Source organism: Echinops telfairi, unplaced genomic scaffold (assembly GCF_000313985.2).
Source record: "Echinops telfairi isolate 266 unplaced genomic scaffold, ASM31398v2 ScPeMD7_3533;HRSCAF=4204_0, whole genome shotgun sequence".
In the NCBI taxonomy this organism is placed as follows: domain Eukaryota; kingdom Metazoa; phylum Chordata; class Mammalia; order Afrosoricida; family Tenrecidae; genus Echinops; species Echinops telfairi.
In genome coordinates this window covers 39,818,324-39,833,958 of record NW_022107431.1, presented here as the reverse complement: position 1 = coordinate 39,833,958, position 15,635 = coordinate 39,818,324, and the positions used below count along the sequence as shown (strand labels likewise).

The following is a 15,635-nucleotide window of genomic DNA, read 5'->3' as shown; positions in this document are numbered from 1 at the left end:
CGCCCATCCTGGTTCCCAGGCATTTTGAAGACTGCTTAACATATTCAAGCACGTGTCTACCTACAAGCAACAGTCCCTGTCCAGGGCTGCTGCTGTCCTGTCCTATTGCCCGGACCTTCATGTACCATTACCACCACAGTGGCTGTGCTCAATCCCCTTGCTGCTGCCACTGTGTCAATCTATCTCCTGGAGGGCCTGTGTCTTTTTTGCTGACCCTCTACTTTTTCTTTTAACTAAACATGATGTCCCTTTCCAGGGAATCGTCTCTCCTGGTAACATGTCCAAAGTATGTAAGTCATTCCATCCTCCCTTCTAAGGAGCATTCAGATTATACCTCCTCCAAGCTTTGTTCCTTCTTCTACGGTAGCAGTCCGTGGTACTTCCAACACTCTTCCCCGACACTATCATTGAATTGTTCTGCAGTCTTCTCTTTCATCGCCCGCCTTTCACAGATACATGAAGCAGCTGCGAACACCTTGGCTTGGGTGGTGTTGTGAGGGGCCTTCGAGTCAGTTCTGACTCCTGGTGATCCCATGAACAACAGGGAAAAACTCCACCTGGTCCTGCAGCATCCTCACAATTGTTCCCATGCCTGAGCCAATTGTTGCAGCCCCGGGGTCAATCAATCTCATCAAGAGCCTCTCTCTTTGTCGATGCCCCTCCCCATTACCAAGTATGATGTCCTTCTCCAAGGACAGGTCTCCAGAGAATGAAGTCTTGCCATGCGTGCCTCTGAGGAGCATTCTGACTGTATTTCTTCCAAGACAGATCTGTTTGTTCTCTCAATATTCATCGCCAAGGCCATAATTCAAAAGGTATTGATTCTTCTTTGGTCTTCCTTACTCAATGTCCAACTTTCATATGCATGTGAGGTGATTAAAAATACCATGGCTTGGGTCGGGCCCACCTTAGTCCTCAAAGTAACATCCTTGCTTTTCAACACTTTAAGGAAATCTGGTGCAGCAGATTTACTCAATGCAATGTGATATTTCATCTCTTGACTTCCAGGAGCAGTGATTATGGATACAAGCTAGACAAAATTGTTGACAACTTCAATCTTCTCTTGGTTTATCATGATGTTATACCAATTGGTCCAGTTGTGAAAAATTTGGTCTTCCTTACATTGAGTTGTAATCCATAAGGAAGGCTGAAACCTATGGTCTTCATCAAGTGCCTTATGTCCTCCTCACTCTCAGCAAGCAAGGTTGGGTCATCTGCATACTATAGGTTGTTAAGACGTCTTCCTCCAGTCTTGATGCCGCATTCATCTTCCTATGATCTAGCTTCTCTGATGAGAATCTATGTTCTAGATCACTAACTTTTCTCTTCAAGATGGTTAAAAATTTTATTGATGTATTATCCACCGTGGCTTAAATTCCATTGATTACAGGTTAATTTCTATTTGGGTAAGGGGAGGAATTTGTTTTAAAATTCTGCCCAATTACAAATTTTCAAAATCGACATTCCCCCTCACCTGGGCCTAACACCAACAAGATACATTTTCTTGTTATCTCCCTTTACCAATATAAGCAGATTTCCATCCCTATTCCCAAATCCACTCCTTCAGAAGAGGTTAAACCCATTTGGAGGGGCCTGGCTTGTGTAAGAAGACCTCTAACTCCCCACCTCAGAAATAGGACATACCTTTGAACCTGTTCCTAATTTAGCCTTTCAAACTTCCAACCTCGGGCCCTGATAAATTCCCTAGGATTTCCAAAGCTAGCATACTACTCTGGTTTCAATTCTACTTTTTAGGTCCTGGGATTGCCTTTACTCTCCCATACTCTCAGTTACACATTTTCTGTATCATGTCTATCTGTCTTGTAGTGGTGGCAGTTTTTCATAAGCTTAACTTCCCCGTATTTTCGGGAAAAAACATATCCTCTCCAGTAAAAATTGCTAGATAAAACAGAATTACAGATAAACAATGGATGTTTTAGCGTAACCATGTCTGGTGTAGTGGTATTTGTTGTATATCTGACATTCAAATTTAACTACTATTTGGTGCAAGTGAATTGATTTTTGGCCCATAGAAACCCCAAGTGAAAGATTAGAGATGCCTCCTTGGGATTTTCTTGGCAATCTTTACAGAAGCAGCTTCGCCGGGTGTTTAAAACCTCAACTTTCTGGCTAGCAGCCGGATGTTTAATCTTTGCACCACAATTTAACTTTCACCTTCAAAATTAAGTCTGGGTTCTCTGGTTTTATTTGCTAAACAAACATGGCAACCTACCTCCCCTTCCATCCGTTGCCACTCTCATCTCATTCATTGTCAGCACAATCTTTCTGCGTCCCAAGTGTGCCAAGCTTATTCCCACATGCAGAGCCTTTACGCGTGCATTTACATTGCCTCGAACATTGGTACTCCATCATGCAGACCTCCATTCAAATGTCACCTAATCCTAATTTGCTTCCCTCGACAGTTTTTATAAATCTTCACGCGTCCTGAAATTCTTTTGTCTCCTTACGTTGTCGTCCTCGCTCCCCTTATGTCCAAACGACCATCAAGTCAATTCTGACTCATACCAACCCTGTAGGACAGCGTGTGGCTGCCCCTTAGACTATAAATCTTCACGGGAATAGAAACCCACATCTTTCTCGCTCTGACTGGTTGCTAATTTCGAACTGTCGACCTTGCAGATAGCGGCCCAACACGGAAACCCACTATCCCACCAGGGCCCCTTCCTTACAGACTCTCCCAGGGCACGCTACAAGCACACACGATCCCCTGCCAGATCTTTCTCCCGAACAGCGGCTTCTCGGTTCAAAGCGTCAGACTCTGGGGGTAGCAGTCTGGTGCTTTAGCCGCCGCGTCACCAGCTCCCTCCCGCCCGCCCGTCCCACCAAATTCACTGCGCAGAACCGGGCCCGCCGGAGCGGTGGGAGGGGCGTCGCCGGCCACACCCCCAGCGGGGGCGTTCCCGCGGGCCACGTGGTCCGTCCGCGTCCGCGCGCGCGGCTCCCGTCCCGCTGCTTCCGGGTTGGCCGTGGCGGCCGTGGCGGGGCTGAACCCGGCTGGCGCAGGAGCCCTAGCGGAGGGCCGCGAGACTGCCCCGGAGGGGGTGCGCCCTCCACGCCGCTGCTGGACCAATTGCGCCCGGACTCGGACCCCGCTGAACAGACCCTGGAGGTAGGTCCGCCCGGGCCCGAACGCGGTGACGGGGCCCCCGCGGCTTTTGGCCCTCCCCCCCAGCCTGGCCGCCCCTCCTTCCCCGGCTGGCTCCGTGGAACCGTGCGCCCGCGGCCCCGGCTGATCCCAGCGAGGCCGCACTGCAGCTGAAGTCTTAGGATATTGCAGCTGCCTGCTACAGATGCAGTTTGCACCGGTACGTTTTCTTCCCTTTCCACCCCCTTTATTAGCTTTCAGGGACTGCAGGGGCTAGTGTAGCTGAAACGGAGACGGTGCTTCCCGGACCCGTACGTGTACAATCAGAGAAAGTTAGTACTGGGAAGGACAGTGCCTTCATTTCACAGAGGAAAATCAGAGCCCGAAAGATGGCACGCTTGGATATTGGGAATTGGCCTAGCTGAGCTGGTTCATGGTACAACAGGAATGAGAACTCTCCAAAAGCTACGCTCTTGGAACGTGACTTTTTGGAAACGGGCAATGGTTAAAATTCAGCTCACCTTGTGGACGGGGCGCATCCCGTGCTCATTTACTAGTACTGAGATTAGCCTTGTTAGGACGAAGCTTTCTCCTTTTTCTACACTGTTTTCTTGTTTCAGGTTGTTGACACCTTGACTGGACAATGGCAGAAACGTCCCCGGAGCAGGCTTTGGGATGCTTGGCTGTCCACTCAGCCACTCACAGCGACTCCGTCTTGGCCAGTTTGGAGGATCAGAGGAAGAAGGGCTTTCTCTGCGACATCACCTTGATCGTGGAGAACGTGCACTTCCGGGCCCACAAAGCCTTGCTAGCTGCCAGTAGCGAGTACTTCTCCATGATGTTTGCTGATGAGGGGGAGATGGGCCAGTCCCTTTATATGCTGGAAGGCATGCTGGCCGATACCTTCAGCATCCTGCTGGAATTCATCTACACGGGTGATCTCCACGCCAGTGAGAAAACTGCCGAGCAAATCCTGGCAACGGCTCAGTTCCTGAAAGTCTATGACCTGGTAAAGGCGTGCACAGACTTCCAGAATAACCACAGCTCCTCCAAGCCCTCAACTTTGAATCCTGCCGGGGCGCAGGTGGTGGTGATCTCTAATAAGAAAAATGATCCTCCCAAGCGGAAACGGGGAAGGCCAAAGAAAGTCAACCATTCGCCGGAAGGAGGTAAACCAGGACCCGCTGCCGAGGAAGAAATACAGCTCAGGGTGAACAACTCCGTGCAAAACAGACAGAACTTTCTGGCCAGTGAAGGCGGCAGCGGAGTGCTGAGCCAACAGAGCCCAGCGAAAGAAGTGGAAGAAGATCCACCGATGTGTGAGTCCAGCAGCGGGGTGGAAGAACTCCCGACTGAAAAGGATGAGAACTGTGATCCCCAGACCCAGGATGGGCAGGCCGGCCAGAGTCGGTATAGCAAACGGAGGCTCCGGAGATCTGTCAAACTTAAAGATTACAAACTCGTTGGGGATGAAGACGATTATGGTTCTGCCAAAAGGGTCTGTGGAAGGCGGAAACGTGCTGGCCCTGAGGCCCGCTGCAAAGACTGCGGCAAAGTCTTTAAGTACAATCACTTTTTAGCAATCCACCAGAGGAGCCACACTGGTAATTCATTAATGACACTTGTGTCGCGTTTTGGAGTCTGGCTGAGGGTGGTTAGTCGGTGCCATTGAGTGGAGACACAATTCTCGGCCCCCTTCTGTACAGCAGAGCACATGTAGGTCCATCTCACCAAGGGTCTCCCACACCCTCCTTGGCCCTGCCCTTCATCAAACGTGTTCTCTTGAGATCCAGCCTTCCCTGGGATGCGTTCAAAGGAAGTACGTTGGACAGGGCCCTGTGCTCTAACATTTTCATCAGCTCAGTTTTGGAAGTAGATTGCCAGGTCTTTCTTCATAGACTAGTCTGGAGGCACCCCTGAACCTGTGCACCCGGGGTGACCCGGCCGGTGTTTGGAATACCGGGCACATTGTTCCTAGCACAGCAGCATGGAAACCACTCCAGTGCAACAGACTGGCAGGTGGTGGGTGAGTCATAGCTACCGCACAATTCTGTGTGGCATACATTGTATTACGAAAGCCCTTGTACACATTAGTACATTTAATGACCACGGCAATCCTGCGAGGCAGATAACATCCCCATTGAACCGATGAAAAGACCAAGCCCTAGAAAGTTTCCATAACTTGACCAGGACCATACATTCAGTGACAGCTGGATTTGGGCCATGTTGAAAAATGTCTCATTGGGAATAAACCCACGCATGTATAAAAGGAAACCCTACTAGTAATACCTTTTGACTTAGCCTCATACACACGTGCACACAGACAAGTTTGTGGAAAAGTGGAATTGAAAGAGAGCGGAGTACCTTTCAAATGGAGTATGTGTGCACTGCCCAAAATGTAGCCCCCAGACATGTGTGGCTATGGAGCACTGAGCAGCAAGTGTGTCAGCGCTGGATTTCTAAAATCGATTGGAATAAGCACATGTGGCTTGTAGCCACCCTATTGGACAGTGTCTCTGTAGCTGCTATGCCTTCCTCCCTGAGTTCTCTCTCCAGACCCTGAACTAACTCAGTTTGAGATAGGTTGTGGCTACTAGCATGCCCCTGGATGGCAGTGATCTTGCCTTCTGTGCAGGAAACCCAGGTTTGATTCCTGGCCAGCACAGCCACCGCGCAACCCGTCAGAGGTTTGAGTATTGCTGTGACGATGAACAGGTTTGACAGAGCTTCCAGACAGACAGACTGGGAAGACAGGCGGTCAACCTGTGAGAACCAGCCAGTGGAAACTGGATCCTAACAGTCCAGTCTGATCCCATTTTGCTTGGGGTCACCATGAGCTGGAGCTGACCCAACAACAGCTGACAGCATGGCCCTTGTTTTAATTTTGAGCTTGAGTATAGAGAGCAGAGCTTTAGTCTCCTACCATTCCACAGCCTCTAGGGCCTGAGGTTGCAGTCCTAGCTGCCCCTTAGAATCACCTGGGTCTGGTTCCACCCCACCAGCTGCTCATTCATTTAAGTGGCGCTTTGATGTTTCCTAAAAGGGTCTTAGTGCAGGTAGTTTGAAAGTCGTGGATTCTGGTGCTTCATGAAAAAGGCCCGTGAAACATTCTGGTTTGTAAAGGGTAGAGGTACAGATGAGAGATAGTTAAAACGTGAGGAAAACGCATACAGGGTTGTCCTGTGTCCCCACTGGTAATTTGCAGTGCATTAGCATGAGTCTGCTCTGTTCTGCCGGAATGGATACCGGGTAGGTCTGTACAGGCTAGTAACTCATATCCTTACATTTGGGAAAGTTCCTGAGTTATTTCATAGATTTCCTTCCCTCTATCTCCCACCCCAACCTTCCCCTTCTGTCTTCTTGCTGGAACTTTGGGTCCTCCTGCCCGAATTCTCTCTCTCCTCAAATTTTCCTTCATCTTTCACACGACTCTGAGAGATTTCCATTTTTTGGAAATCTTTCAGTCTGTGAAAACTTCACATCGTCCACTCTTTGTTTCAAGGAGCTCCTTTTGTTTGTCTGGGTTTAAAAAGCTGCATCCTCTATTTTGTTGACAGGGCACTGCCTGGCCCCGTGGGCGTGCTAATGCTGACGTTGACGTGTTTGCTCATTGCCAATGTCCCCTCACTGGGCAACCTGCCATGGCTGCACCTTGCTCTTTCTCTTTGTTCATTTTAGTCTCTGCCTCTGTTAGAGACCCCCCTGGAATGTCTGGTGGTTTTGTTTTGTTTTTAAATCCATACTAATGTCAGACAAAAGCCAAGTGACAATCCTGCAGGTATGGATAGCGCTCGCAGGCAGGGCCTCGCTGGACCCCGTGTGGCGGCCCCGTGTCTTGGGTTCTCTTGGGCCCTTGGCAGTCCAGGGGAAGGTACCTCCACTCTCCTCCCTGGAGGCCTGGCTGCCAGTGTCCTTGGGGTAAGAGAGGAAGGAGGGCCAGGGAAGCCGAGTCTTTCAGGCCTGGGCTCTGTCTGACAGCCTCTCTGTGGTACTCCTATTCAGCAGTGCCTGGTGACTCCATCCCAGAGAATAGGCTGTTGGGGGGGCGCGGGGGGAGTCTCCTGGCTATAGGGAACTGAGGCCTGGACCTACGGGGAAGGGCTACCTTCCTTTGAAACAGACTGCCAGCTGCCCTCCCTCTGTCACCCCCTTTTCCAGAGCTGCCAATTCCTGAGCCTGCTGGAGACGCAGTCTTAGTACTGAGATTCCACTTAGGTGCCACTTTCCCCACTGTTGACTTCGAAGCCACTTTCGTGTTCTCACTTTCGTGATTGTCTGTGTTGCTGGATGTCCTCATGCCTGCTCCCTTTCCTTGGGACCTTTGTCTTCTGAGTGGGATCCCTTTGCTCGCATTTGGATTTTGGAGTGACCCAAGGCTGCGGACTCTTGCTGACGGCCTGTTCCGGGGCTCTTGTTGCAGGGGAGCGGCCTTTCAAATGCAACGAGTGTGGGAAAGGCTTTGCCCAGAAGCACTCGCTGCAGGTCCACACCAGGATGCACACGGGCGAGCGGCCCTACGCCTGCACTGTGTGCAGCAAGGCGCTGACCACCAAGCACTCCCTGCTGGAGCACATGAGCCTGCACTCAGGTAAGCTCGCTTGCCCCAGGGGGCCAGCCGCCACCAGGCTCCTCCTGTTCTTAGGGTGGGCATGCCCCTGAAAGAAGGTCTTTCTTTCCTCAGCCCCGATCATGCCCCATGTCGCATCTTTGAAGAGGACATTAGGCATCTGCCTCAGTGTAGCTTGAGAGCTCTGTGCAGCACTGAGCCTGGAAACGGGCACTTCAGTGTACAGAAATGCACTGTGTACGTACCAGAGATTCAAATTATTTTACTTTGAATGCCTTTCAGGGAAGCCTGGATTTCTCCTGGGGCTTGGAACCAGTTTATTCTGGTCTCTCCGACCCCTGCTAAGAATGTATATTTCTGACCCAGGTGCACTGATTTAGAACCTACGTTTTAACACGATCCCCAAGTGATTCTCAAGGTATAGACAGGTAAGACTCAACCTGGTGATCTGTAAGAATCACTTGGGGGGCTCCTGTTAAGAATGATTCTGACTTGGGTTTGGGTGGAAATGCCATTTCTCAGCAGGAGGTCCAACCGGAACAAACGTGTTCAAAGCTCTAGGTTGACCCCAGTCTCCACTGCTCCTGATTGCCTTCCATACGTGCGCACATTAATGGTACTGCCATCGACACTGATGGCATTCAGGCTTGCGGACAAGCGCCCTGTATGACTTTGTAGAAAAGGGGCGCCTAGGAGCCCTGCTGGCGTAGTGGGTATGCATCAGGCTGCTAAGCACAAGACCAGTAGATTGAGCTCAGGAGAAAGACAAGGCTTCTTACTCCCGGAAAGCATTACAGTCTCAGAAACACACAAGGGCAGTTTGGAGCCTGCCCCATAAGGTTGCTCTGAGTCGGAATTGACTCGATGGCAGTGAGTTTAGGCCCCTTGTGGCCATTGACCTTAGCGTCCTTCTCGTTCCCTCCCACTTGTGCATGCCCCCGCGCCTTGTTTTTCATTCGGCAGGGCAGAAGTCCTTTACCTGTGATCAGTGTGGGAAGTACTTCAGCCAGAAGCGACAGCTGAAGAGCCACTACCGCGTGCATACAGGTACAGTCGAGTAGGCGAACCCCCCGGGTTGGGGCTGGGGAGCACACTGGTGCCCGCGGGATCCTTTCTAAGCCCTTAGATTGGAGCTACCAATAATGGAGTGTTGAGAGGAAAGGCTCTTCAAAGCGATCCACGTGAGCTGTTCTTGTGGCAGCCCCCACCTCCACGGGACTTGTATCCCCGCAGAAACGCCTCACAATTGGTACCTTTCAGAGGTGCCACTTGGCTGCGAGGATGCAGGCCGTTGGTTGGTGCCATTGGGGTCTAGATGTCACCACGCCATGAACCTCAACCCAGGCTTTCTCCCACCTGGCTCCACCCACTGTCCCATCAACTTACAAGAAAGGAGAAGGGGGACTGGGAATACCACACGAGATACCGCTATGGGAAGGGTCCCAGCTCTCTTGGGGAAGCACAGTATTCTCCCGAGTTCAGGTGCCTAGGACAATATTACCTGTTGCCACATCGATTTTTAACAAGCACTGTCGCCTGGTTGAAATGCCATATTTAAGGTGGTTATTTTTCAGGGGAGCGCAGTCAGAAATCACTGAAGACATGCAGAGCGCGTACATGCACTGACACTCTTTTTATTGTTGTGACAAGGCCACTCATTACCGGAATGCAGCCACTGCCATCACAAATTCATGGATGTGTCTCAGCTAAAGAAACATCTACGCACGCACACAGGTAAACTCTGCCTCCTGGGGCCTTCCCAGTGCACTGTCTGTTTCAGAGGAGCCTTCGTGGCACCTCGGGTTACGTGTTGGGCTGTTAACTACCAGGTCAGCAGTTTGGATCCAGCAGCTGCACCACAGTCGAACGACGCGGCTTTTACTCCCGTGAAGAGAGTTGCGGCCTCGGAAACCCACAGGGGTAGTTTACTCTGTCCTGAGGGTTGCCATAAGGGGGACTCGACTTAATGGCAGTGAGATTGTGAGTGTGTGGTCAGGAGAGCAGCTGATGAAACACTGTGAGCCCACGCCCGGGCTGTGTTTGGAAATAGTTGTTGTAAATTGGGCTGGGATTTTGCTAGTTACCAGCACAAGGCTGTTAACACTGTTCTGTGGGAAAGTGCCATCTCTTTGTAACTGAAGCTGGGAACCTAGGTTTCTGGGACTGTAGCTCCTTATGGGAGTAGAACCCTCCTCTTTCTCCCACAGAGCGCCTGGTGGTTTCAAACTGCTCACCTTGAGGCTAGCAGCCCAGTGCATAGCCACTATGCCACCAGAGCTCCCTTTGGAGATTAGTGGAATGGAATTCGCTTATTGAGTGCTTTTATATATGGACCCTCATTTAATTTCACAAAACAGGGAGTCTGGCTGGCTCTGGGTTTGACTTTAAATTGACGTCAGCGTTGAAGAATATCAAGAAACTTTATCTTCTTCTTTTGGAAAAAAGGAAGGCAGTGAGCATGGTGGCAGCATGTGCTAAGGTTCTTTTCTAGGATCTTCCAGAACCCATGCTTAGCACTTGAGTGTGGCCACCATCGCAGTCAGCATTAGCGATGACGAGGAAGAGGCAGGATTGAGTAAGGCAGGTTGGATTCTCCTGTTGGTGTCAGAAATGTTGAAACGTGGATCCTTTCAACAGTCTTGGTCAAGAGCTTTTTTTTAAGCCACAGCTGCCCTGCACTGAGATAGAACCTCTGAGACTCGACTGAGCTCCAGCCTTGATAGTTCCCTTGGGTAGGGGCGGGGGCGTGGGGACTGCCAGGAGGGAGAGAGGACATCAGCATCCTGATTACGGTACCACAATGAGAATGTCTTTAGACTTTTCCTTCTTTTTTGAGGGAGACTTTTGTGAGATTTTGTAATCTGAATTTCATCATTGGGAGACCAAATATTTCCTCATTTCTTTTGTGGTCAAATATTATATCCCAAGCTCTAAGGTCTAAAAATAAAAATACACAAGAGTTCCCACACTGGGGGCTGGGCTCCAGTTTCCCTTCCATGCCAACACAGGCTCCTTACCGTAATGGAATTGTAAGTGATAGAGACAGCCAGTCAGAAGGTTCTGTGAAAGGGCAAATACAGGAATAGGCAGCAAAAGCCTGTCACACATCCGCACTCTGAAGCCAGTGCCCCTTTAAAGTCAGATATGATCATGTCTCTCATTTCCAGCAAAAATGTGCTCAGTACCTACTATGGGGATATCTCAACTCAACTCTCATGCCATCAAGTTGATGCTACCTCATAACTACCCTGTAGGACAGGGCAGAACTGCCCCTGTGAGTTTCCCAGACTAAATGGTTATGGGAGTAGAAAGGTCCATCTCTCATTTGCGGAGTGGCTGGTGGTTTCGAACTGCTGACTTTGCGGATGGCAGCCCAATGCCTAACCACTACAGCCAATGCATACCTACACCATCGGGCCCCTCTGGGGATATAATGAACCATAAAAACCAAAGTCACTGCCATCCATAGCGACCCCCGAGATGCAGATAGAACTGCCCCTGTGGGTTTCCAGAAAGCTGTGTGGGTACATAAAGTTGGAGGTTTGACAGAGTACGGGTCAGAGACGGCTCCATTAGTAAACCGCAATATTTGAGCTGTGCTCCGAGGACCATTCGGGAGAAGTTGGTGGTATGTGAGAGGATGAGCTTCCCAGATCTCTGGGTAAAATCTAACCTTCTTAACATGGTGCATCATGTCTTCATGGCGCTTCAATGGCGCCTTTCTGCCCCCGTCTGACTAGAGTGTGTGGACTGAACCGGGTCCGACAAGTCCCTGGGAGGCAGTGTGAAGGTGGTCAGTCGCTGTCCTCCTGTTGATGGCATGTGGGCGGGTGTTCTCTGGATGTTCACCAGAAACTAGATAGAGGTGTCTTACTCTGTCCTTACTTAAAAGGCCCACATAGCTTCGATGGTTGAAAAGGCTCAATCCCTAGTGCACCAGACTCAGTCAGGGACTCACCCCTGGTGCTGCCTCTCCGGGTCCTTTTCCACTGCAACTCAGCCAGCCAGGCAAAGCCAGCGGGCACCCAGAGCTGTGACTTCTTACCACCATCTGCCCAGAGCAGAGCCATGACATACCGGCTGGCCCTGCCTGAGTACCAGTGCCCTGGCACTGGTGTAGAGAGGGCATCTGCACGGTGTAAATAGCTGTCGGTTGAACCTCTGGGAATGTGCTTCCGACAAGCAAATTCTGCCTGAAAGGAGAAGAAGGCTGTTGGTGGTCGTCAGCCTTCCATGAGTGCGCCTCGGCAAGCGAGCATGGAGAAAGCGTAAACATGGGGATGGACCGTCACCACACAGCCAGGGCAGAGTTGGTCTGTGGTGACCAAGAGCCATGTTGCCTGACTGGCCGTGGGAGAGAGATGGGGCTGGCCACTCCTGTAACAATGTGAAGCCTGCGACACCCCAAGAGGCGGTTTGACTGTCCCACGGGGCCACTGTGTGTCACTCGGTCCGCTGTGTGGACTCAGCAGCCGTGAGCAGCAGGAGTTCCCACTGCCTGAGAGCCCTGGTGGGGCCGTGGGTTAGCGCTGACCTGCTAACCACCGGGCCGTGCCCCAGCCGCTCCTCGGAAGAAAGATGAGGGTGCCTCTGGTCTCAGAGTGCCTGTGAGTTGCCTGGCTGGTCTCGGCAGTCCGTCTTTGGGTCCCCTCATCACAGTGGCTCGCTCATGCCCACACTGCACGGGGATCGCCATCTAGGAAGCCAAGTGGTCAGCGAGGCCTTCCCCCACTCTGCCCCCTCACCCGGCATGTCACTGCTTCATGGCATCTGCCCACCATGCCCACTTGACACACTCATCTGAGCACTCTGTCCTCGCAGCTAGACTGTCGCCCTCTCGAGAACAGCTGCTCCCTCCCACTCATTCACCGCTGAGTCCCCAGGGCCTGGAGCAGTGCCCCCCGGTACATGCCTGTCACATCCGCTTGTTAAATGACTCGAGTCATGCAGCGCCCACGGATGACGGTGTCCGCAGAGAGACTGGGAGACTCGTGCCCTTCGTGACCTTACGAAGAACCACCTGTGGGGGTTTTCATTTTCCTTTAAGTTGTCCAAGGCAACGTAAACCAGTATATCGTCTTGGTGGGTCCCTTACCGGAAGCACGAAGTCATCCATGAGAGATGCCAGGAGGCGGGGAGTGGAGAGGAGAGGCAGTGGTGCTGGGCAGGGCTGCCGCCTTCACGGCAGCTGCACAGATAAGGTCTGGCCCCAGCCCCGGGACGCTGGGGAATTGCTCTGGGCTGGTCTTTATTAAAGCGCCCCAGGTGGTGCCAGTGTGTACTCAGATTAAGAACTCTGGTGACACCACACTCTGTTACCAATGCGGGGAGTTGGCAGTTCAACCCTTCCCACGGCTCTGCGGGAGAAAAAACCTGGCGGTGCAGTCTGCTCCTGGCAAGATTACAGCCCAGAACTCCCCCACCCCACCCCCAGGGCCATGGCGCTGGCACATGGGGTCACTATGGGTCAGTCGGTGGCACACTCGCAGCAACAGCACCCAGGCCGGAGGGCCTTGGAAGCCACGTGAAGACCAGATGGGGTCGAAAGGTTTTCAGGAGAGCAAGCAATGCGATTGACGTGGGACCGCTCCAGCTGCGGTGTGGGGTGTGGTGAGATGAGGGCTGGCCAGGGCGGAAGCAGAGAGGTGTGTTGGAAGCCAATTGCTGTGACCCAGTGGAGACAGGGCTTGGGTGTGATCCACTGTGGTAGCCAGTGTGGACATGGTGGCAAAGACAGTGATCCCTCAGGCTGTGGACCGGCTCTAAGCTCAAGCGCGCCACTGCTCAAATGGCAAAGTGCAAAAAAAAAAATCTGCTCAGTGTCCATGACTTTTCTGGATAGTCGGACTGAAAGTCCAACTTGAAAAAAACACGTGCAGGCCAACGGTGAGCCACGCGTCAGGTTTCACCGCGGACACAGCTGGGTGACCTTCAATCTAAGCGCCGCTCTTGCTCAGACAACCAATGGTGCTTGTGTTAGTGCGTGAAAACGTTCGTCCCGTGTGTGCGTGCGCACACGTGCTTTATTTGCATAAAGTCTCATCACTGTGGCTCCAAAGAAATGAGTGCCACCAGCAGTAACGCCAGGAGGACAACTGAGCCAAGAGGGAGTCGAAGAAAGACGTCCTCGTGAAAGTTGAATCAGGTCGCCACTTGTCTGATTTGGCGGCAGAATGCAGTATGAACAAGTCGGCACTGTCAATCTTCTTGAGGGGAAATGTGATAAAGGCACCTAATGTAGCCCAGCCCACTGAGGAGGTTGACATGACTTGATCTGAGTGAATCAGAAGGAGTGGCAACCGCATATCTGAGGCAGCGATTGTGCACAAAGGCTCAAGGCCTCCAGGTGAATTGCTAATGGTAACTTTTGGGGCCTCAGAACCAATTATTCGGTTTTCATGGTTTTGTATGGGGAAACTAGGTGTAGTTCTGGAACGCTTCAGTGTTCGAACACACATTTGGAACAAATTGAGTTCGACCGCGGAGGTATCGCTGTGCTCTGACGTTGGCTATAGCTGGGAAGAGGAGTCAGCCTGGTTGGACGTGGGGCTGAGAGGAGGAGGGCAATTCAAGAGTCAGCATCTGAACGGGTTGGGGCTCCGATGCCTGGCTGCCCTCCTCCAGGGGCAGATGTCGAGTAGGTAGCTGATGCCAGCGTAGGGAGTGCAGTGCGGAGGTGCCAGCTGGAGACAGGAATTGACACACAATGTGAGTGCCGGGGAGAGAGTGGGTGGAGGGGAGCAGAGGTCGGGCTGAGTAGTGCCCAGGATGAAGTGTACGTGTTCTCTCGATTTTTTTTTTCCTTTTTGTCTTTTGAACATCAGAGGAATGAGTGGTGCTTCAGGTCTGTGAGTAGACTGAGGCCTTGACAGTCAGTCGGGATGAAAAGGAGCACAGGTTTCTCCATCCCAGCCGGCGAAGCTCGGGAGAAGCCAAGGGAAGGGGGTTGTCTCACAAGGAGGCGGGAAGGGTTCTGAGATGGCGTTTTGGAATCGGTAAGGCAAGTGAACCCAGCTGCAGTGCCGTGAGTTGTTGGCCCTGGCTCTTATTGCTGTAGGCTTTGGAACTCCCAACAAATGACTGGATGGGACTATGCAAATGAGGTGCTTGGGACCCACCAGGTGGGGTTGGATCCTTGCTAGTAAGCAGGGGACATGGCACCCATGTTCCATGCACCATGCAAATACGGTGTGTGGGACCCTGGAGAAGGGATGGGTCGGTGCTGCCATCCCGGTAGGCTCTGCCATCCCAGAGGGGAGTCCTCATGAACACCAAGAGCATGTCCTTTGGACCTGTCATCCCCAGCCTGAGAACCTCCTTGACCCGGGAGACAAAGACCTGTAACACTGGAAAGGGCGAGAGACCAGGAGAAGCGGTAGCCAGACCAGGAGACTGGCAGCAGACAGCGTGGTGGGCTTCCGGCCCACGCAAGAGCTAGAAAGGTGGGTGCTTCCAGGCAGGAGCTTGCTGGTGGAGGGGTGCTTCCAGACATTCGGGGGAGTGAAACTTCTGACCCAGAGAACCAGGTTGAGGGCCGTGGGTTGAGTGTGTGCCTCTGGCTGCACATCAGCAGAGCTGGAAGAGCTGTAACACTTGCCTGAGCTGGGCAGAGCCCCAGCTGAGGGGCCAGAAAAGCCGAGGGCTGGAGAGGGGCCTGCCTTCAGGCCTGGCTGAGAAGAGGCTTCCTCTTGGAAGCACTACATCCTGAGTTTTCCCAAACCTGAGCTGTAACTGGTTACTTCCCTGACAAGCGCCCTAACAGTAAGAGAGTCTGTGAATTCAGTGTGGCCACCGCAAATTAAGGCACCCTGGGGAGCTTGCCCTGGGAGGGACAGCTGCTGTCAGCACTGGTGAAAAGGTTGAAGGGTGGAGACCCGGCCATCCTCTGCCTCAGAGGGCTCAGCCTTGGACTCTTGATGCAGAGAATGCTTCTCTCCCCATTGTGAAGTTAGAAAAGGCCGG

The 15,635-nt window shown here is 52.1% G+C and overlaps 1 protein-coding gene across 2 annotated transcripts in view; it reads left to right on the top strand.

Moving 5' to 3' along the window:
- The first annotated feature begins 3,044 nt into the window (after positions 1–3,044).
- Positions 3,045–15,635, top strand: part of ZBTB24 (zinc finger and BTB domain containing 24) — a 21,010-nt gene continuing 8,419 nt past the window's right edge. The window contains exons 1-5 of one of the 2 annotated variants that reach the window (XM_004702002.2): positions 3,045–3,130; positions 3,727–4,710; positions 7,527–7,694; positions 8,637–8,720; positions 9,324–9,407. In XM_004702002.2, coding sequence (XP_004702059.1) covers positions 3,750–4,710; positions 7,527–7,694; positions 8,637–8,720; positions 9,324–9,407 — 1,297 coding nt within the window. In that variant the 5' untranslated portion in view covers positions 3,045–3,130; positions 3,727–3,749. Of the gene's footprint in view, positions 3,131–3,247; positions 3,327–3,726; positions 4,711–7,526; positions 7,695–8,636; positions 8,721–9,323; positions 9,408–15,635 lie in introns of those variants that run through there. The other variant, XM_045294699.1, reaches the window with a different exon arrangement.